This window comes from Zingiber officinale, chromosome 11A (assembly GCF_018446385.1).
Source record: "Zingiber officinale cultivar Zhangliang chromosome 11A, Zo_v1.1, whole genome shotgun sequence".
Taxonomy (NCBI): Eukaryota; Viridiplantae; Streptophyta; class Magnoliopsida; order Zingiberales; family Zingiberaceae; genus Zingiber; species Zingiber officinale.
Window position 1 is genome coordinate 15,215,123 of NC_056006.1, and position 23,304 is coordinate 15,238,426.

At 42.1% G+C, this 23,304-nt stretch overlaps 2 protein-coding genes across 3 annotated transcripts; one reads left to right on the plus strand and one right to left on the minus strand.

The window, feature by feature from the left end:
* The first annotated feature begins 1,343 nt into the window (after positions 1–1,343).
* LOC122030853 lies at positions 1,344–2,313 on the plus strand. 2 transcript variants are annotated; one of them, XM_042589903.1, is made up of 3 exons: positions 1,344–1,692; positions 1,768–1,927; positions 2,005–2,313. In XM_042589903.1, exons 1-3 carry the CDS (start codon positions 1,437–1,439, stop codon positions 2,105–2,107), a joined length of 519 nt encoding a protein of 172 aa, XP_042445837.1. In that variant the 5' UTR covers positions 1,344–1,436; the 3' UTR covers positions 2,108–2,313. The 2 variants fall into 2 exon arrangements, with proteins under 2 accessions (XP_042445837.1, XP_042445838.1); XM_042589904.1 differs by having other exon boundaries at positions 1,345–1,692; positions 1,779–1,927.
* A 160-nt stretch (positions 2,314–2,473) lies between these two features.
* Positions 2,474–11,230, minus strand: LOC122030852 (pyrroline-5-carboxylate reductase-like). The gene is made up of 7 exons (XM_042589902.1): positions 10,831–11,230; positions 7,499–7,547; positions 6,105–6,196; positions 4,780–4,852; positions 4,437–4,557; positions 4,203–4,308; positions 2,474–2,864 (listed from the first exon to the last, which is right to left on the minus strand). The coding sequence occupies exons 1-7, from the start codon at positions 11,158–11,160 to the stop codon at positions 2,676–2,678; spliced, it is 960 nt and encodes a 319-aa protein (XP_042445836.1). The 5' UTR covers positions 11,161–11,230; the 3' UTR covers positions 2,474–2,675.
* Positions 11,231–23,304: the final 12,074 nt, after the last annotated feature.

A 23,304-nucleotide genomic window follows, 5' to 3' on the forward strand; every position in this document is an offset into this window, starting at 1 on the left:
TCTCCGGCTAGTGATGTGGATCTCCGGCGGACCTGCAAAGAAGCCGAGCCGGGAGGGGTTTCCCGGCGACGACCCTACGACGCTCAAGTCAGGCAGTGAAGATGAAGAGAAACGAAGTAACGCTACTGTGGCTATAGTAATGAGAAATTGCATACCTTCGTCGAAGTCTGGGGGTCCTTATATAGGACCCCGGGGAGGCGCTGACACGCTTCTCGATGCGTGCACGTTTCCCCAAACATACCTCAGTAGAGTTGTGTCAGAAAAGCATGTCTGACGTCATTCCGCAATCGTCCGAGCATATCCCGGATGTGACGGTGGAAACTTCCACCGTACGATATTCTGTCTGATCCGGCCGCCGACCATGCTGTTGGTCGGCGGCAGGTGTCTCGAGGACGAAGTTACCAGTTGTCCTTTTTGTCTCCTAGCGCTCTTGTCTCCTAGCGCTCTTGCCTGTTCCCGGGCCGAGCGGACCAGCCGCTCGGCGCTCATGGCCTCCGGGAATGTGCATACCTCAGCCCGGGCGGTGAAACCCTGCTCATGTGCTCGGATGGAATTACGCCTTATTGTCATGCGGTTCGGACGAGCGTTCCGCTCGACCCATAGACTCTACTTGAGCATCGGAAACCCGACACCTGGTCGAGCTGTCTTTCGTCCGGTTCGGGAGACCCCTGGCCGGATGTCCGGTCGGCCGGATGCTTAGTCGGCCTGCCAGTCCGCTCGACACGACCTTGGGGTTGACCCTCTTGACCATTGACCTCCACGTGTCGTTAACCTCCCGCCAATGAGGGTCTCCCATTTTTACCACTGGATCAATAGTAATTATTAAAGAAAAAATAATTATATTGTAATAATTAAGAATGTATTGTAATAAATATAAATCATAACTATAATAATGTTAAATAAAATCCTAATGAATATAAAATGTCGAGTTGGCAAAAGATAATTATGCTTACCTAGTACCCGTATCAAGTTGTCTCAGGTCCAATACAGAAAAAGTAAATTGCAGATGACTATTAACCCTTGGAGCGAGATATTTACCTCGCCTATACTAAGATTTAATTCTCAGATCTCAAATTAAAATGTATTTAATCTTCTTATGCAAACGATTATGGTGTTAATATAAAGGTATAAAATATTTTTATAATTTATTTGTATGTATTTTATCATGAAATTGATGATATTTGATTGTTTAGAATGAGCAAAATCTATTTTTATTTTAATAATATTAAATTAAAAAATACTTTCAAACTTTAAAAAAAAAACAAACTGCTTTTGATAAGATTTAAAAAAAAACGCCACTTATAATGTATTCATAAAAAAACACACCCCTTTAATTTTTACCTTTAAAAGGAGGCTACACAGAACGGCAGCTGGTTAAGGGCTTTTTCTCTTCCTCGCCTTAACGCTCATGCTTCCTTGTTCAGCTGAAGGAAAGAATGGGGAATTGCCAAGCGTCTGAGGCGGCGGCGGTGGTGATTCAGCACCCCGGAGGGAAGGCGGAGAGGCTTTACTGGCCGACGAGCGCCGCCGACGTGATGAAGAGCAACCCGGGGCACTACGTGGCCCTGGTGACGCTCACTGTCTCGGAGACCAAGCAGGACGGCGGCACCGTGAAGTTCACCCGGGTGCGACTGCTGAAGCCCAAGGACGTGCTGTTGCTCGGCCAGGTTTACCGACTGATCACCTCCCAAGGTCCCAGCCCGTAGGATTTTGAATTTGCAATCTTGGATTTCTTGCTTTATGGGCTAATGGTGTGAGGCATTTTAGCGATCCGCCAGAAGCTACGCAGGCGATCATGCAGAGAAAGCAGGACAAGCTCAAGAAATACCAGGCTGAATCATGCAGAGGACAGCCGCAAGAAGAGGAACACAGGAAACCTGATGCTGCTGGAGAGGCACAGCAGGAGGATTCAGAGAACAAACCTCAAGTTTGTGTTCTTTTTTTGTATCGTTAGTAGCTGATTTCATACAGCAGCCAATGCCTTCTCTCTTTGATGCGATTCAGGTGGCGAGGGAGGACGGAGACCAGCAAAAGAACAGCACACAAGCAGCGGCAGCAAGAGGCCGGCACTGGAGACCTTCATTGCAGAGCATCTCTGAAGCAGTGAGCTGATTGAGCCACAACTCTGTGTCCAAGTGTGCAGATGATTATGAAAAGTGTTTCGATGTAGAATTGAGGTTTGGAGTGTTGTTTCCAGAGATATCTTCTCAGAGTCCCTGTAAAGATCACAGTCCATGATGGATACTAAACATGGATTGCAATTTAACCTGTAAAGTTCCACCTTTTTATATCTGTAACAAAAATTTCACACAACTGTAGTTGCTTTGGAACAACATTTACTGGCAGACATTGGCAAACTCCTTTTACCGTAAAGCTTGACTTGAACCCCTTGACATCATTATCACAAAGGTTTCCAGAAGAAAAAAAAAACATAAAAAATGCATTGTAAATTAAAAGATGATACTCACTACTCTTGATGAGAAATAGTGCCCTTGGCAACTAATGTGTGAAGATGATACAATATTGGCATGAACTATCACAATGATTCTGGCTCAGGAAGTCTTAGCTAGTTTCTTATCTTATTTTGACAAGGATGGACTGGCAGACACTAGACTATTAATCACTATGCCTAATTGCAAAATCTTAGCAATGGAGCTCGTTAAGCAAATTCTTATTTATGACTGTGATAGCTCTCGGCAACGTTTGGTGGCAGCAACAACAGCATTCATCAGGGTAGCACGGTATGCACCCTTCTCCAGTTCATGAATCCCAGCTATTGTCGTCCCAGCAGGGGATGTCACTGCATCTTTCAGCTGACCAGGATGTTTTCCAGTCTGATTAACCATGGTTGCAGCACCTAACACCTGCAAAAAAGAACCTAAATTTCATAGGATAACCAAAAGAAAGGAAGTTCTTGATTGCTATTTATTAAAGATTAGTCCAGAGTTTAGGATGGGATGTTGGTTGGAGCAAATCAGAGGAATAGTCAACATTTACCAATTGTAGAAAGAACAGATGATTATCTGAGATAACATTCGTCGTCCTAGGTAATAAACGAGGATTCATTTTTATGCCCGATTCAACATTACTTGACTAAGCAAGGGAATGAGTACACTATCAATTCCATGGATAGCAAGCGGTAATACACATGCTGCCACCGTTAAACAAACAAGGAAATGGACGACTTGGCACAACAAATACCCAAATTAACTTGTTTATTGGCAGCTCAAAAACAAAAAAAGGTGATCCACCAAAGAGGCCCAAAACTCGTTGACTGCATCCTCCTTAGGTGCCACCATGCAGAAATGTAGGAATGGTCTCTTTATTCTATACTGGGTTTGCAAAGTGCATTTTTGAAAAAAAAAAAAAAAAACACTTTGTGCTGAAATGCATTGTATGAAAGAACTTGAATGTTTGGTTTGGAAATTATAGTTTTTGGTTATTATACTTTTTGCTTTAACTCATCAATGATAATAGATAAACAATTATAAGAAAAAAACACTTATTAACTAAAATTTATAATAAATTATATATCTAATCTCCACATGTCAATCTTTTTATTAATGTGTAATATAATATGATATATTATTCGATAAGTATTATTTGACAATATAAATATCTTATGATTGAATCACTATTTTTACTATAAAGCTATTACAATATACTTTTACATACATAGTAAAATATTAAAAATACTATTTGTTGGTCCAAACTAGTATTTGCCTATATTATATACTATTTTTTGTACAATTATTTTAAAATATATTGAATTATTGACATAATATTTTAACACATTCATACTATAAAAACAATATTATTTATTTTATAGAATAATAATTTTAACATATTTTCATTTCTTTATTATTTTAATATACGATGATAATTAATGAACATTATAGTCTATCAAAGAATGAAATAATCTTTCTATTTTTTCAAATATAATTTACTCATTATTTACATATTATTTTTTTGTGCTGATTCATATTATTTAAATATTGAATATTCTGTTATGATTATGCTTTGGCCCCCAAAAATGCTTTGTCAAAGCACTCCCAAACCCAACCTAGTCAAAAGTGCTTTGTGAAGCAGCAGTAGTTTAACCTCTATTTGCATTTTGAAAATACCACAAATAATTCTTCGAAGTAGTTTCAGTCATGATTGATAGTTTGTGAGTAATCATTTATGCATTATTAACAAGATACCGTTTGTGATGCCAGACTAAGAGCAAGATCACGAGGAAGACCAGCTGCCACTCCACCATCAGCCAAGGCCTCTATTGCCAAATATACGTATGCAGGGCCACTACCACTGGAATTAGATAGCATGTCAATAAAAACCATGTTGAAGAATTACGATCAATTGAATGTAAAGAATCAGTAAATAACAAATTGCTTCCATCCAAAATATCAAAATGCAAAATCATGCAGAAGATGTACCTCAAACCAGTTACAGCATCAAAATACTTCTCATCTGCTGTCCATACCTTTCCAATTGCACGGAATAAACTGGCCACACGTTCTTCATCTTTTTCTGTTGCCATCTCCCCGACACACATGACTGAGAATACTCAAGCATTTAAAGGCATAGAAATTGTTTCAGGGAGAAATCAAAATGGCACCCTTTTTCCCCCAAATTATCAAAGAAGCATTCATTTTGGGAAAAAAAAAAAACAACCGAAGGGTGCCCCTCCTTCCATACAATAATGCAATATGATTATAATATGCACTAGGATGCATTTAATGCATTGGTTAAGTTTAAAAAGAAACACAGATTTTTCACCTGATGCTGCTTGTCCAACAGCTGAAGGTGTATTTGGCATTACCCTAATTATCCGACGCTGACCAGACCAATCCTGTGTTTATTATTGAATGTACAGCAGAATCAAATCAATTTTTGAAGATTTTTTGATACCACAACCCCAACTCCAAAATAAAAAATACAAGAGAAATTACATGGTGAGAATGGAAACAAGTTGGAAAGCTTAATTGATGGAAACTGACAAAGAAATTATGTTGCATTAGTTGACTTGTGCTTGCAATTATTCCAGTTCATCAATAACAGTTCAGAAACAAGTAATATGTTGTTGGCTGTTAGCCATCATAAGCCAATATTCTTAGAATACAATTTCTCTAACTTCATAGAGTGCCGATCCACTAGGATTAGCTTAATATGATCATATTTCACAAGATTATTTGCAATGTGGGTGGTTGTTTCTTTGTCAGAATAAAAAATGCAAATCCTCATACTAGAGAACCTACATAATTAATGAACTATAGCTCTGTATCACTGGACTTACATTTTTTTTTGTGCAAATCCACTAGCCACCAATGGAAGTGCAATAGTCAAAAGTAAACTTTCTACATGTATTCACTTCCATCCCAAGGAATTTGTTGCAGGCAAAGAACAGTCTTTTTTTCTAGGCATCCTTTTCAATACATCAATATCATGCATCTTGCCATTTATGCATATATAGCTATGAATTCTAACAGCATAAGCAGTGATTGAGTATGTGTGATAATTTAAGGGGCCTATAAATCATTGTAAATACCCTATCCACCCTACTCATTCACCTATTATGTGTCAGCTAGTTGACACAAAGAACAAGCTTGGGTAAGTAATCTTTAAATCCTCGGATATAATAGTACTTCACAAACCTAAGCTTGGGTCAAAAGTCTGCCATAAAACAGATTTGCAAGAGGTTAAATGTTGAGTTGGATGTGTGATGTTATTAGGAAATAAAAAAAATATATAACATTATTGTTTTGGAATAAGATGCAGAACGCCAACAAACAATGAAAAAATAGGAAATATATTAAGGTGAATATGACATAATTAATTACTATCAACCATATGGTTTTAAATAAAGCCCAATATAAGAACCATGTAACAAAATCCCAAACAGTTAGGAACATGGCTCATTATTATTGAGGACCATAGTTCCTCATAAGTCATAGGTACTCTACCAGAAAGGTTAGAATAGAAAGAAAGAGAAAATTAGCATTTATTAGTCCATATAAATGATCTTCATGAATCAACACATTCAATATCTAGTGAGGTTATGAAATAAGTTGAGAAAGATAATTAAAAATAATAAAGCAACCAACCTGCAAATCTCTTAGCTTAATTCCAGCAGCTATGGATACTAAAAGTTTCTCATCTGATAAAAAGGGCTTCAAATCTGACAAGACTTGTTTAGCTGCAATTAGCATCAATTATCACCATAAGAAACAATATGTTTGATATCTAAAGGTTGTGGAATGACCCATCATATTGATGGATCAAAGTGCTACGAAGTTGGAACAACACTATGAAAAATGCTAAATGCATAAGTAATATTGTTAGGATAGATAAGACAAAAAAAAATTCCTATCTGGGAGAAATTGGGCATAGTTCAAAGAGATGATAAAGTGAGAGAAAACAAGTTGCAACAGTGTGGGCACGCTCAAAGATGATCATGGAATTTATAATTAGATGGTTAGGGTAGAATGTAGAGAGATCAAAGAATCTCTAGTTGATGTAATAAAAATAGTTTAATTAATTTGAATATTACTAATGACATTGTGTTGCACAAAAGTTAATGGAGGAATAAGACTCATGTATCTGACTCTAAATAGTTAGCACCTACACCATCATTCAGCTTGATGATAATATAATAGTTAAATAAGAAATTACAAATATGATGCAAAAACTTTAGATAAAGATCTTCTCTTCTCTTTGTCCATTTTTTTTAAATTTTGGGTCATTTTGTACTTTGAGAAATTCTCATATAATACATCTGAAAAGTTTCTCTATCTTAAGTTAAAAAAACAGAACATTTAACTGATATGATAAATCAATATAAGATAGAGTCAAAAGAATTTTTTACCTGTGATCTTTATATTTGTTCTATATCCCAGAGGATCAATGCAATAGTAGAAAACAAATCAATAAGGATTTGCTTCGGATTGGCACAGAATACATTAAAAGTTTTGACCAAAAACATAAGTGACAAAGAAGTTCTATTTTTTCAATATGGCATTGAGAATATGTAAAATTAAGAAATTATTATCTGTGATTAATTATGTTTGTTCTATATCCTGTTGAGAATATGAATATAATAGTGAAAAGTCAAATTAAAGTAAATAAAGGTAAAATAAACATCTGAATTCCCTGCCCAAGATACAGGTTGTTTTCTTAGACATGCAAGGCCGCGACTAGAGACGCTTGATTACAACACAAGTAGTAATGTACCCAAGAAGCTTCACTGAAACTAAAGATCCTTCAAGACAGCCATATAAGAAAGCATGCAGAAAGACTATGGCATTTGCAACAAAATATATCCAAATTACACTATATAAATAATATAGAGCAGTTAATGCCCAAAATATCCTTATCAAGTATGAATTATCTTATCATCATAGAAATAGACATGGTAGAATGGATATAAATGGCAAATCTAGGTCTTTGTGTTCTGAATTAAAAAGCTGTTCCTCTATCAAGAGTTCGTAGAGAATTGTACCTGCTTGAGGTTTCACAGAAAGAACAATAATGTCACTCTCATCAACAACCTGTCATAAAAAATGGTCAAAAATGCCAAACAAGTAAAATAACTTTCAGAAACTAACTACCCAAAGTTTAGATGGAAGAAAACTACTTGGTAGATGAAAGACATTTGTAGGAATGTTCTTGCCAAAATTTGTAAAGAAAAAATGCTGAGAAATCTTTAAAAAAAAAAGCAGATTAACAAGAAAGAAATTATATAAAAGATTTCAGAATTAAAAGAGTATCATAGTCTAAAGAATGCGTTGACATCTTCACTAGTGGACTTTTTAATGGGGTGGGCCTAGTGGTCTCCAGAATCTGGAAGGTCCAGCATTTATCTGTTGGTATTCGTCTCTGATTAGCTGAAAGAGTTCAATTCATAATCCTATTAGTAACAGTAACATTTAAACAAATGATGTTAATTCATTCAGCCTTTTACACCATATATTGGCTTTTCATTGTATGTGGGAAGCCTCACTTCTTTACCTCTTAGTTATATAAGCAAAAGAGATCTAACCCAACAATCCAAAAGGAGAATAAATCTGGGTCTTTCCTTGGACTTGGTACGGTTTCAAGTTTCCATATAAAATTTAATGTGTCAAGCCTTTGCATAAATGCCAAAAATAATTATCTAACTCAAATTCAATTAAATATTAATAAAAAATAGAATATAAGAAATCTAATAAAAAAAAGCATATGAATGGTTTGGAGAAATGTTAATCTTACCCAACTTGACCCTAATCTAAGTTTAAAAATAAAAAGGACAGCCCGGTGCACGAAGCTCCCGCCATGCGGGGTCCCGGGGAAGGATCCATTGTACGCAGTCTTACCCTGCTTTTTTGCAAGAGGTTGTTTCCAGGATTCGAACTCGTGACCTTTTGGTCACATGGCAACAACTTTTGGTCACATGACCCTAATCTAAGTTTAAAAATGACAAAAAAGAAATTGTATGAGTTAGGGATTGTGGTTTGTTTCCTGTTGTTATTTTTGTTGTACAAAGGTTGTTTGTGGGGTGTGTGTGTAATTAAAGTTAATTGAAAAACTTGATCTGAGGAAAACCCTGAAACCAGCTAGAGTCGAACATGGTTGTGAAAGATTTCACCAAAGAGAAGGGTTGGGTTGGAGTTAGGTTGGGGCAACTTCCCCTGACCGTCAGTCAGGGTTGGGAAAACCTGACAGACCATGCAATTAACAAATTTCTAAATCTGCAACAAAAGATTATCCATCTATTCTATAATTATAAGTTAAGAAACATAATAATAACAGAACAGTACAAATGTAGAAGCCAATAAATAAGACCCCCAATGAATTCTTGGCTGTGTGAAGTGGTTCTGAACAGATCCAGATCACATTCTTGGAGAATTATCCGGCTTCCTACTTTTGATTGTTGGAATTACTTTCATTGCCAGTATGAATGCCTGAGGTGTCTCTTAGGCACAGCAGCTGGGTTGAGGACATCACACTGAAACAGTGCTTTCCTCGTCTGTTTGACATTTGTAATGATCAGGTATCCAGCTTAGGGAACTTAACTTGGAGTCTCCAACACTCCTCATCTATTTCAGACAAGCAATTTCCAGTCAGTGCCTATTTGAGCTTCATCAAATCTTTGGTGGTCTGGTTGATGCCTTTAACTGCACTGTCACACATTGGCATTGGGATCCAACCGGAGTCTTTTCTAGCAGCTCAGCCTATTTTATGTTAGTCCATGGGGGTTTGTTGGAGAACCTTGGAAGGAGGTTATTTGGATCTCTTATGCAACTGTTAAACCACAGATTTTTACTTGATATGTTTTGCATGTCAAACTCAACATCAAAGATGTTTAGAAGGAAGCATGTTACTATTGATGATATCTCGTATATCAACTATGGAGAAGCAGCTGAGAAAACTTCACTGAACTTATTCTTTGCCTTCCTCTATGCTTTTTCTGGATGGCGGCTAATTCATCTGTGTTTCTTTTTTTTTTTAGACTAGGCACCTAACTCCAGATCTCTGGAGTTCTGAAGCTAGTAGTCTCAGAATAGGCAAGCAACAGATGATATCTCTATGCTTGGCTGCATGTTGTTTTGGCAGCACAAGGTCCAGTATGGCATTTCTAAATTAAATTCCTATCTCAAAGCTCTACAGATTTGGTAGGCAGATTCACTATGGCTTTGGAAGGTTAGAGTGCCTGCTGTAGCTTCATTTGGATACAAGAGGATCCTGTGTAAGCTTCATGATCTATTCATGGCTGATTTTGTAACTGCGTTTGGCTTTTCCTTTTTTTTCTCTGTAACCTGGTTGTATCACTATGTGTACTGACTTCAAGTTTATGTTAAATGAAATAGGAGCATACTAACTTGGCTCTCTGAACTCATTTTTTCAAAAAAAAGTCCATAATTTATGAACAAACTACCCCAACAGTGGAATCTTCACCAGAGTTGTGATGAGCAATATGAACTTAAAATTAATTATTCATGTTCATAGAAGGTTAAAAGGATGATAATTTAACATATTATTAAAAATGGCGGATTCAAGAAATACTGTTTAGGCTCATGCTATATTGCTATGTAAGAACAGTATCGTTTCTAGTTCAATCCAATACCTTCTGTAGGGATCACCCAATGACTTCAGCTGTTGACACAAGCTCTTTTCCACTTGTTATTCAATCGGATTGACCATTTTCAACTTCTCATGTTTTTGGTATCCTTCACCCACCTACCAACCAAAACAGGGAAGGAGCATCCTCTTCGTGCACCAGATTTTCTATAGGGCTATTATGGCTATACTCTTGCATATACCCATAAATTAGCATATTCATATAAAATTGTGGCTGTTCCTTGCAAAAATGGGTTTGTTGGATGAATGAAACTTGCAAACAACTAATAAGGACCATATAAAGTTCTGCCCAGACAATAACTAAAACATTGCATATTTTTGTTCTATTGTTTGTTGAATTTTCATAGCTAATCATTTGCTGGTCGAATTTTCATGTATTTTTTAGTTATAAAGAATGTTCATGATTCATGTAGCACGAATTGTGCAACAGATGATAGTCATCTATCATAGCCGCCTCCAAACTAAAGGAAGTTGGGAGAAATAGGATCTCATGGTGGTTATAATGATGATCATCTATCACTTGGTTTTCCTTTTTCAGCAGATTAAAAGTAATTTGAATTCACTTTATTCAATTATTGCACCTCCAAGTTGATATTGAGGGACTAATTTAGACAACGATTCCAAGAAAAATAGCTTTTTTAGTAAGCAGCCTAAACAAAATCACCTATGTGACCGACGCAACGAAAAGAGAAGGGATAAGAAAGGAAATAATACCTGGGAGTTAGTCTCAAGGATTCGCACGCCAAATGATTCAAAAACGAGGCGACGCTCAGGACGCCGATGTGCGGTGCGGATGCTAGGTGGCGGGAGGACGCCAGACTTAGCGACACCCCGGGCGATGCTCTCTGCCATGTTCCCGGCGCCGATGAACCCTAGCTTGAATATGTCCGTGGATGGTACAGCCATCTCCGACAAGCAAGAGCTCTCGACAGATCCACTTGCCCTTTCCTCTGCTAGGGAACAATGCTGACCTAGTGGCGGCGGCCGGAGCTGGATATTTAAGGGGTGGGCAGGCGGAAGAATTAGGGCTGCAAACGGTTCCATCTTCCAGATGTCGTCCCGTCCGTGACACGGAAGCTCTTAACACGGGAAAAGAGTTGATACAGTCGTACGAATATTAAAGTCGGCAACTATTGGCCAGTGGAGACTTCTATCGGCATAGGCGAATCCAGAGATAAGTTCTAGTGAGGGCTAATAATTTTTTTTTTGCGACATAATAAATATATTTAATAATAAATAATTCAATTAGACATAATAAAAATAATAAAATAGTAAATTAATAAATTACAAAATTACTATTAGACTATTGTTTATTGAACTATCGGTTAAATCTAATTCCACAAGAGATTGATTTTCCACAGCTTCATTGATATTAGGATCATTGGAAGAACCTTCACTACGTACATTTAGGTTTAAAAAACTTTCCATAATCTACATTAAAAATAAAGTCATGTATATTATGCGATTAAATCAATATTTACAATTATGAATGGTAAAAAAAAAATTACCTTGAATTTTGAATGAACAATGGGCAATGGAAAATAAATATGTTATTTTTTGACTGCCAATTGGATATGGACTGAGCACTACAGCAGTGATTGGGGCACTTGGGCAGCAGATCGGCAATGAGAAAGAGAAACAAGAGAGACGAAAGGTGGAGAGGGAGAGGCGGAGAGCACTAGAAAGAGTTGAGAGTTTTGAAATCACATTTAGGAAAAATAAATCAGTAAGAGAATGAGAGAATGATTTGTTAACCTAGGCGGCTGGGCTTGGGCCCAGGCCCGGGCTACAGCAGATTGCAAAAGGTAAGAAGATGACTTTTTTTTAATAAGGAGTTCCTTTATAAAATAAAATAAAATAAAAAGAGATGAAGACAAAGCTTCTTCCCCATTCGTCCAAGAAAGGCTGAAAGCTGTTAGTTGCGTGATTTAATTTTGATCGGATGCATAGAAGAGGAGGCAAGTGCGGATCGGCAGTGGTGGCAATGCCAAGATGGCTAGGGAGGTTGAAGGAGGAGAGCTTCTTCGTGGGATGTGGCACCCATGGAAGCCACAAGAAGAACTAGAAGAACATCTTCTGCCTCGATTGCTTGTCGCACAAGCATCTACCCTCACTGTGCCCCTTCCCACCCTTCACAGGCTAGACGCTCATCGACAGACAGCAGTCGACTCATGGCTGGGACTCCATCGCTCTGTGAGGGCGGATAGCAGTCAGCCCCACAGCAACCCCATAGCTCCTCCTTGTCCGACAGATCTTGGCGAGGGCTTCAGCCCACTCCAGCCCTCGCCTAGATCCGCCCCTGTCTATCGGCCGTACTGTCATGCTCAAATTATGTGGGTCACGTCCTAGAAATATTGCCTGTCTGAAGAAATAGGCGGTATCCTTGTAATAATGGTAGATATAACATAATATAAGTTCATAAATCAAGAATAAACCGCCCCTGGGGACGATGCGATGATTAAGATATGGGATGTTGTCACATGAGGTTTTGGGGTCGAAACTCGGCGTGACCGAGCATAACCTCCCCATGTCTTAGTCATTTGCACTAATGGTTAGTAGCCACCCATGATTTACCTCCTCCGTGTTAGCCTAGGGACAGGTTGGCGGGGGCGCTGGGGGCGAGCGAATCGCATTTTACCACATAAATCAAGAATAAACCAATAATAAAGATAACCAACTATATATATAATACGGAAATATATCAAACTCATTCCAATAAAAATTCAAATGACTATCAGTACAATTTAACATACTAAATACCATAACTGAATAAAAGTAAATTATAAAACTAAAATCACATTCAAATTAATTATTACATGAATAAATTCAAAAAAAAAAAAACAAAATGTAAGAAACGTAAAACTATGAACAAAATCTCCAAATAACTTCATATAATATATATTTATTATATGAAGAAAGGAGAAAATACAACAAAATAGTGAGTCCAAATGACTCCATGGATAATAGAAAAGAGATAGTGTATGGTCAAAGTGTATAGAGATCAAAGTATATAGTCTTACTAGTAGTATCATTATACACAATAGTAAACAACATAATAAAATGTACATACCAGAACCAGTTTAACAAGTATGGGATAATGTGTTGGTGTAGGTGTGAATAGCTGATCCCAAATTCTCGTTTCTTCCTACAATTTGAGTTAGCGCAACGGAAATAAAAGATAGAAACGAAAGTGGAGAAGATCAAACCTCAAACGCGATGATATAACGAGGTTCGGAGATGATACTCCTACTCCTCGGCTTGTCCGTAAGGTGGACGAATCCTATCAATCCGTCGGTGGATGAGACCCCAGAGAACCGGCTAATAAAAACTCCTTCTGGGTGGAGAAACCTCACCACAATTCCTTTTGCAACAGTAATAATGGAGTACAAAGAATTGAGCAAGAAACAATGAACAATATGAATGTAAAAACACACTACCCAGTTTGCTTGTCTTCTCGTTGTCGACTGGAGTCCGTTGATGAAGCAACAACTTCACGGATCCAACAATAGCAGCTAGAAAACCAGCCTACGGAAGCTCACACGAAGCTTCAGAAAATGAAGAGCTCAGCAAAGCTCAGATCGCAGTCTTGAGGAAGAAGAAAATCTTCCAGAGTATTTCTACCTTCACTGTAGAGGCTTATAAACTGCACTGCGAAGAAGACACAGAAGAATCCAGAAATCTAGCCGTTGAGTCACAACGGCTAAGCCTGGACCGATCAGGCTCCATCCTGATCGGTCCAGGAGGTCCCTGATCGGTCCACAGACCGATCAGGCATCGGTCTTGTATCCCTGATCGGTCTGTGGACCGATCAGGATATAGATGGATCGGTCCACAGACCGATCCCCCCTTCTCTGAATCCCCTTGCTTCCTCAGATAACATCGCTTCCTGATCATTCTACGGACCGATCAGATAATCCACAGAAAGCTTCTATTGGGTTACTGATCGGTCACTAGACCGATCAGACAACTAAGGTATCACTGGATCGGTCAACAGACCGATCCAATTTCCCAGCCTTAAACCTAAAGTCTTCCCGGTCTAGAGAACGAGCTACCGAGCCCTCTCTGACCTAGTCCGGAGAACGAGCTACCGAGCCCTCTCCGACTTTCTCATCCGGTCCAGAGAACGAGCTACCGAGCCCTCTCTGACCTAGTCCGGAGAACGAGCTACCGAGCCCTCTCTAACTCTGTCTGGTCCAGAGAACGAGCTCCCGAGCCCTCTCTGACCTAGTCCGGAGAACGAGCTACCGAGCCCTCTCCGACTTCGTCCGGTCCAGAGAACGAGCTCCCGAGCCCTCTCTGACCTAGTCCGGAGAACGAGCTACCGAGCCCTCTCTGACTTCCACGTCCGGTCCAGAGATCGAGCTACCGAGCTCTCTCTCTGACCTAGTCCAGAGAACGAGCTACCGAGCCCTCTCCGACTTCCCATGCCAAGCTTCCATACTTGGACTTTTTCCCGTGCCAAGCTCCCTGTTTGGACTTTTCCACGTGCCAAGCTCCCTGCTTGGACTTTTCCGTGCCAAGTCTCCATACTTGGACTTTTCCACGTGCCAAGCTCCCTGCTTGGACTTTTCCCATGCCAAGCTCCCTGCTTGGACTTTTCCGTGCCAAGTCTCCATACTTGGACTTTTCCACGTGCCAAGCTCCCTGCTTGGACTTTTCCCGTGCCAAGCTCCCTGCTTGGACTTTTCCCGAATTAGGTCAACTCAAGTCGGGTCAACCAGATCAACCTTGACCAAAGATTGCACCCACAATCCCCCAAGTTTGTATTCTTGTCAAACATCAAGATACAACTTTTCTATTCTCGTCAAACATCAAAATACACCTCGAGTCAGGTCAACTCGAGTCGGGTCAACCAGGTCAACCTTGACCGAAGGTTGCACCCGCAATCTCCCAAGTTTGTATTCTTATCAAACATCAAGATACAACTTTTCTATTCTCGTCAAACATCAAAATACAACTCGAGTCAGGTCAACTCGAGTCGGGTCAACCAGGTCAACCTTGACCTAAGGTTTTACCAACAAAAGTGTATAGAGATCAAAGTATATAGTCTTACTAGTAGTATCATTATACACAATCGTAAACAACATAATAAAATGTACATACCAGAACCAGTTTAACAAGTATGGGATAATGTGTTGGTGTAGGTTGCACTGATAATCAGGTTTTAATTTATGACAAATAAATTAAAATTAGATATGTTGTTTGTCTAACCTTTCTACCAAGTGTGCAGGAGTTGACTAGACATCAGGCTGAAATCCAGCTAAGTCTGCAGGACTCGATAGCTAGTGCGAAGTATAAATAGGTTCACAAAATCCAATATCTGGCGGAAAGTCCGGTTCGGTCCGCAAAACCTGACAACCGATCGAAATCCAATTGGGTCGGCAGGTCCTGACAACTGGCGAGAAAATCTGATAGGCCAAAGACAAGTCAAGCGATTGCAGTTAGTAAATGGAGATAAGCAACAACAGGAGAGATCTAGTGAGGATGCGTTCCCAGTTGAGAGAGCTATAGGCGTCGGTCCAACTAAGGTCCATTTGGGAAACATAAGTTGAGGCAGTGGCTAGATCTTGGTCTTAAGGAGACATAATTTAATTACTACTACTATCCTGTTGAATTGTACTAACTTTATTTTGAAGGATAAACATATTTTTGTTATCCAGAACTAACTCTTTTTTACAGGGAAGAAGGTTGGAAAAAAGGGTGTCCGGACGCCCGGATGGTGTCCGGGCGCACATACGTCGAGCTCCTGGACCAGGTGCGTCTGAGCTCTCGGACCAGGTGCGGCCGGTCGCCCGAACCAAGTGTGCATGGGCGGGTGCCGCAAGCACCCGGGCGTCCGAACCAAAAAAGTTATCGAGAAGCTAATAAGTTAGAGTGTGATCACTGGCCGAACTCACATCAACGGTCCAGGCACCTGGAGGGGTTCGAGCGACATAAACTTCGCAGATGAAGTTTCGACGAGAGATCACCACGTCAACAATAGTCCAAGTGCTCGAAGGGGTTCCAGGTGCCTAGAATGAGCTGGTATAAGGGCCCTCGATCAACAACTTTAGGAGATCATCTACTATAACTTGCATATTCAAGTGCTGCTCCGAAAAAACTCCGACAACACTGAAAGGCTCTCCGAAATTCGAAGAATGAAGACTTCTTCATTTGTCGGTAACAGTTTTATTTTCAGATTTTGTACTCAATCTTTGTAATTCATTTAGGACCTGATAGTGATCGCCTAATGAAAGCGATCGACGATCGCGGGCCTTGAAGTAGGAGTCGTCATAGACTCCGAACCAAGTAAAACTTAGCATTGTTGGCGTTGTTTTTTTTGTTTCCCTTTTCCGCTGTGTAACTCGTTTTAACTCGCAACTTTCGACGAACACTATTCAACCCCCCCCCCCCTCTAGCGTATTTACAGTTCTACAAGTAGTATCAGATCAAGGTCGCTCTGAATTGGTGAAACCACTAATCGAGCAAGGGGTTCGTTTTTGAAAGAAAATTATATATCATTTTTTATTAGAAATTATTCTTACGTCTTTCATTCTTTTTCCCTCAAATTTTCTCTTCATTGGAAAATTCTCATTTTCTTTCTCTTTTAAATTTTCACTGTTGGTCAAAACTAGTAAAATATCTCATTTGGTAAAATTTATCAGAATTTTATTATTATTATTTTCCTCGCAAGTCATGGAATACTACGCGAGTAATTTATTTATCTCCCGCACTACTTATCTTAGGCATAGTCTTGAAATCTTTGTGAGTTTTCTTTTAGTGCTGAAAAATGGTGTATAAAGAATTGCGCAGGCGAAATGTCAACGAACCACCTCTATATGAGATGTACAAGAGGCATGAATTCAATCTGTGGAGGATACAGATGGAAAGCTTCATCCTTATGAACGACTTCGATGGCTGCATGACACTGAGACGATCAACCCAAAACACAGAAGTCAATATAAAGATAATAAATTCAATTGTAAAATTAAGGGAGAGTGTTAAATTAAGGGGGAGTATTAACTTAAATAAAAGTATTAAATTAAGGAGAGGGTATTTGAAAACTCCTTTTAAAAGAGTTCTATTTCAAATTTTTTTTTACAAAGTGTTTATTAAAAATTCTTTTGAAACTTTAACTTACTTTGTAAATGATTATAAATAATATCTATTTTGAATAATAAAATAAAAATATTTTACAAATTGCATTGAAAACTACTTTAAAAAATTTTGAAAGATATTTTTGAAAAAACTTTGACAAGTTTTGAAAAGCTTTATCAAATTCTTGTAAAAATACAAAATCTATCTTAGTAAAATGTTTTATTTTGTTTTTTTTTACATTGAAAAATCATTTGCAAAATGTTTTGTGATCCTGTCCGAACGCTGAATCAATGGACGCTGGGCACGTGGCACTCTCTGAAGTGCTGACGTAGATCTCCGACCGGTCGTGTGGACCTCCGGCGAACCTGCAAGGAAGTCGGGGCGGGAGGGGGTTCCCGGTGACGACCCTCCGACGCTCAAGTCAGGCAAGAGGAAGACGAGAAAGTGGCTCTGAATATGTGAGAATGCGTAATCGCATAAAAAGCGTACCTCCGGCGAAGTGTGAGGACCCTTATATAGAGCTGTGAAGAAGCTAGTGCACACATACCGAGGTAAATACATGTCCTCTAACCATACCTCAGTATGGGCTTGTCAGAGGAGCTTGCCTGACACCATACTGCTACAGTCCGAGCACCTCTCTGATGGGACAGTAGAACCTTTCGTCATGGGCTTTTGCGTATGAGTTAGTCGTCGAACACGCTTGTTGTCAGAAGATGTCCCTCGATGTTTCCCTTATCCTTTTGTCTCTTCTGTTCCCGCGCCGAGCGTCTGGCAGCTCGGCAGTCCCCTTACGTCCGACCGGACGTAAGTACTGATCCGCTCGGGAGATTTCAAGTCGTGTGCTAGGATGAAACTGTTCACAGTATTACTGCTTAATGCCTTCGGCCGAGCGGGCTACCCGCTCGGCCATACGACCCTGTTCAACATGAGCGTCGGAACCCCGACTCCCCGTCGGGGTGTCTTTGCTTCCGTTCGGAACGTACGGTCGGTCGCCCCAATCTTTATCCGCTCGGCCAAACCTCTGGTTGACCTTTTACCTTTCAACCTCCACGTGGTGTTGACTCTGCTTAAAAAGGGGGGTCCCCCATCCTTACTGCCGGATCACTTGCCTCCCCTTCAAGTCTAGTCGAAGGAGGTGATTAGTCTGACTGACTCGACGATTGTTTCGCCGATTGGCTCTTCCAAGAAACCATCCTCCGCTCGGCCGGTGTGGCGGTAACTACGGCTTCAGTCAACGCTACCAGATCTCCTCAGAATTTGTGCCAATCTCCGTCATTAAGGCCAAGCACGCGCTCTGTGCCTCGATAAGGCGCTTATTAAATGCTCTCCCATGGTGGAATGCCACGTGGCATTGCTGTCGTCATCGTACGGTGGCGGGGTCGCAGGCGACGAGATCGAGGTGATTTGAAATGAACGGCCCGATGCGTGCTTCGGTTCTCGCGACCTGAATCCGACGGTGGAGGCCGCTCGGGCTCAACCCTATAAAGCCTTCGCTTTCTCCGCCTTCGCCGCATTTCTGCTCTCGCGTGCTCAGAAGCTTCGGTGTTTCAGTGCTCCGGCGGCTTCGATTCTCCTTTTTCCGGCGATTCAGTGTTCTTCTCCGATCCTCATTCTTCTCCGTAAGGTTCTTCTTCTTTCTTTCTTTGTTAGCCTTGTGTTTCTTGTCGTGTTTTCGTCCTTTGTGCACTGTTTCGTCCATCATCTTCTTCCTTTTATCCTCTGCCTTTCGTCTTTTTTGGTTTCGTCCGCTCGGACAATGGCTAGCTCCTCCCAACCTCAAGACCAAACCCTCGGCCCATGGTATACTACCCTGGAGTCGCGCTTCGATCGGCGTGACGCCGATATTTTGATGGACTCTTTTGAAATCCCTTCTGATTTTGAACTTATATTACCTTCCCCTTCCGCTCGGCCACACAAACCGCCGCGCGGAGCTTTCTGCGTCTTCCGCGACCAGTTCGTCGCCGATCTGCGTTTTCCCATCCATCCGTTCATCGTAGAGGTTTGCAACTTTTTCGGCGTTCCGCTCGAAAGCCTAGTCCCCAACACTTTCTGCCTTTTATGCGGCGTGGTTGTTTTGTTCAAAACCCACAATATCCCCCTCCGACCAGAGGTTTTCTATTATTTTTATTACCCTAAGCAGTCCGAGCCGGGCACATATATATTCCAGGCTCGGCCCGGTCTAGTTTTCTTCAATAAACTGCCTTCTTCCAATAAGCATTGGAAAGAATTCTACTTCTACCTTCGTAGGCCCGAGCGGGCCCCCTTCCAGACGCAGTGGCAGATCGGACCACCAACCTCACCAGAGCTCAAAAGGTTCAAAACCCGACCAGACTATCTTCATGCCACAAACATGCTAGTCGGTCTGAGGTTTGACATCAACAAGTTCTTGCCTGAAGGGGTGATGTATATATTCGGTCTGAGTCCGATCAGGACCCCCCTTCCGAGCGGCTTCGGTAAGAATTTTACTTTGTGCATTCACTTTGATTGCTAATTGATTTTCTCCCTTTTCCTTTGCAGCGGACATCGTCATGGAGTCCGTGATGGCTGACATTTTGAAAAGGAAGGCGGCGGCGCTCGAGGCCGCGGCGGCCAAAGAGATGGAGACGCTCGGCATCCAGCCGGTCGGCTCTAACGAAGGAGAGAGCAAGACAAATGCTGGGGATTCGGCCGCTCAGGCTTCTCTCCCAGAGCCAGCGGCTGGCGCAACTGCTAGTCGAGAGCCTTCCGTCCAGGATGAAAGCTCGGCTCAGGAGGAGGAGCGCCCCCTCCGTCAAAAGAGGCACCGCACGGAGACACCACTCCGCTCGGCTACATCCGCGGTCCATCCCACCGAGCGGACCACCGCGGATTCCCGAGGCAAGGCTCCAGCTGTGGAGGATATTTCGTCCGATCGGACTCCCTCCCAATTGGATGCGTCCGCAGACCCCTTGGAAGCTATACCCGTCAGCTCCCTTCCGCCCGCTCCTCGCCAAGTTCAACGTTCAACAATTTTGTCCCAATTTTCAACGTCGGCCTCCGATCCTTCCCCGGCTTCCACCCAGACGACCCCCGGTCGGCACCACACCATCCGGGTTTCTTTGCATCTCCCCACCGAGGAATTAATGCCCGAGGCCGCTCGGTCGACCGCGCCCGAGCACATGATCACAATGAAGGGGCCTCTGGCCGAAATGTGGGCCGACGCTCGGGCACGCGTCGCTATGATTCCTCTCAGCAACTTGGCCAATAGCCACATGCAGCAGGCCACGGGGGTAAGTGCATTTTCTTCCTAAGCTTTTTATGCATTCCTCCCGATCGGCTATTAACAATTTTTCTTTTGTCAGAGATGGGTGGAGGAGATTGCTGTCTCCAATCAGCTCGCCATGGTGGACGAGGAGCTCAAAAGACTACAGAGTTCATGCGGTGCTCCTTCCCAAGGCCCATCATATGCCGAGCTGCAGAAGGAGCTCAAAAAGACTCAAAATCTGTTGGAGGCCGAACGGAAGAAAACGACCGACCAGGCTCACAATCTGGCCGAACTTGATCGCGTGAATAAATCACTGGATCGCAAGATAAGCCTGGCGATTGAGCGGAAGAACACGGCTATCTCCGATCTGGAGAAGAAGAATGTAGAGGCTCGGGGGCTGGAGCAAAAAGTTAAAGAGCTGATGGACCAACTGGCGAACGAGAAGACTGCCCGCTCGGATGAGGTGATGAAACTCGAGGCTATTTTACAAGAACACCAGGCAGCTGCCGATGCTTCCCGAGCAGCACTTAAAGAATATCAAGAGGCCGAGCCGAGCCGGGTCGCCGCCCTAAGACAGAATTACATCCGTTCGGCCGAATTTTCAGAAAAAGTTTACGAACGGATGTACATGGCCTTTGAACTTGCCATGAATGCCACGACAGAATATTTGAAGTCCAAAGGGCAACTTCCCGATTCCACCGTTATCCCCGCTCAGGACCAGGCAACACTCCTCAACAATATCTTGAAGGATCTCTACGAGTATTTAGAATAGAAGTTTGCCTGTTATTCGGCCGCTCGGCCAAAACACTATCCCTTTTTGTAATCTGGCCACTCGGCCTTAATTTCTTTAATGCTATCCTTTTACTTGCTTTTTCTTTTGCTAATCAATACGCATGTCGTCCGCTCGCCTCTTGTCACACCTCTCTGGTGTTCGAAAGGGATTTTTACGAAGTATTTTGCGTAGCTTTTCCACTCAGCTTAATATATCATGTCTCGACAAAAGAGGTTGTTCGCTGGACGTTGACGAAGTACTTTTGGGTACTTGGCCGATCGACTAAACGACTCACCAGCGAAACCTCTTTATTGCATTCGTTCGGCCGGAGCGCGACTCTCGATTTTTAACGTCGGAGCTCGACGGTCTTCCGGCCGGAGGGTTTATAGTCGCCGGTGCGACTCTCGATTTTTAACGTCGGAGCTCGACGGTCTTCCGGCCGGAGGGTTTATAGTGTTGGTGCAACCTTAGGTTAACCTGGTTGACCAGACTCGAGTTGACTTGACTCGAGTTGTGTTTTGATGTTTGACGAGTTATGTTTGACAATGTTTGACGTGAACAGAAAAGTTGTATCTTGATGTTTTACAAGGATACAAGCTTGGGAGATTGTGGGTGCAACCCGTGGTCAAGGTTGACCTGGTTGATCCGAGGTGAGTTGACCTGACTCGGAAAAGTCCAAGCAGGGAGCTTGGCATGGGAAAAGTCCAAGCAGGGAGTTTGGCATGGTGAAAAGTCCAAGCAGGGAGCTTGGCACGGGAAAAGTCCAAGTATGGAGACTTGGCACGGAGAAGTCCAAGTATGGAAGCTTGGCACGTGGGAAGTCGGAGAGGGCTCGGTAGCTCGTTCTCCGGACTGTGGTCAGAGAGGGCTCGGGAGCTCGTTCTCTGGACCGGATGGAAGTCAAAGAGGGCTCGGTAGCTCGTTCTCTGGACCGGATGTGGAAAGTCCTAGTGAGTGAAGCCAAGCAGACGGATAAGTCCTGGTGAGTGAAGCCAGGTAGTGGGAAAGTCCTGGTGAGTGAAGCCAGGCAGTGGGAAAGTCCTGGTGAGTGAAGCCAGGCAGTTGGAAAGTCCTGGTGAGTGAAGCCGGGCAGATTGGAAATCCTGGTGAGTGAAGCCAGGTGAAAATCCTAGTGAGTGAAGCTAGGTGAAAGTCCTGGTGAGTGAAGCCGGGCAAGGGAAAATCCAGATGGATCAAGGGTGATCGGACATCTGGTGTCGAGAAGGTCAAGTAGGTCAAGGGAGTGACCGGATATTTGGCACGAAGAGAAAAGTCCAAGTGGGTCAAAGGGATTGACCGGACACTTGGTGGGGAGTCTTAGCAGGTCAAGGGAGTGACCGGATGCTAAGCATGATGTACCAACAGGTCAAGGTTGACCGGATGTTGGTTTGGAATGCTTGAGACTTGGTTTGGGCAAAAACCAAGCTCTGGATCGATCAGTGGATCGATCCAGTGATACATTGGGTATCTGGATCGGTCTGGTGACCGATCAGTAACCAAACAGTAGCCTACTGAGTGTTATCTGATCGGTCTGCAGACCGATCAGGAAACAACGATCAGAAGGCAAGAAGTTCGGGAGAAAAGGAAGGGACATGCATGCTGATCGGTCCCTGGACCGATCGGAGGAAGCTCTGATCGGTTCCCGATCGGTCTTCCCGACCAATCCGGACAGGCTTTCAGCTTAGCTGATCGGTCCCAAGACCGATCAGATGTGGACCGATCGGTTGAGTCGATCGGTCGAACTATCCGTTAGCTCTACAACGGTCTTACATCTTCTGCCTTCGGCTTCTTCTTCGCAGTGGATCACGAGGTTATAAAAGGAGATCGAGGGTCGCTTTCTTCTTCAATCTCTCACTGCGCTTCTTCTTGATCTTCTTCTTGCTTCGCAAGTTATTGCTACTGCTGTTCTAGAGCTTTGTTAAGCTCGCTTCCGAAGCTTCGCGTGAGCTTCCTCAACTTCTTCGACTGGTTTCTGGCATTCTTCCGTGAAGTTGGTGCTTCATCTTGATTTTAGTCGACGAGAAGGCAAGCAAGAGTTGTTACATTCATCTTTATATTTGTATCTTGCTGTGCTTCTTGTACTTGTACTCTGATCTTGCTGTTGCAAGAGTTTGTG

Coding starts and splice junctions, on each gene's coding strand:
- LOC122030853 (XM_042589903.1), top strand. CDS start 1,437: ATGGGGAATTGCCAAGCGTCTGAGGCGGCGGCGGTGGTGATTCAGCAC. Junction 1,693..1,767: donor CCGACTGATCACCTCCCAAG/GTCCCAGCCCGT, acceptor GAGGCATTTTAG/CGATCCGCCAGAAGCTACGC. Junction 1,928..2,004: donor ATTCAGAGAACAAACCTCAA/GTTTGTGTTCTT, acceptor GATGCGATTCAG/GTGGCGAGGGAGGACGGAGA.
- LOC122030852 (XM_042589902.1), bottom strand. CDS start 11,160: ATGGAACCGTTTGCAGCCCTAATTCTTCCGCCTGCCCACCCCTTAAAT. Junction 4,558..4,779: donor TGTTGGACAAGCAGCATCAG/GTGAAAAATCTG, acceptor GAGTATTCTCAG/TCATGTGTGTCGGGGAGATG. Junction 2,865..4,202: donor TTAGTCTGGCATCACAAACG/GTATCTTGTTAA, acceptor TCTTTTTTGCAG/GTGTTAGGTGCTGCAACCAT.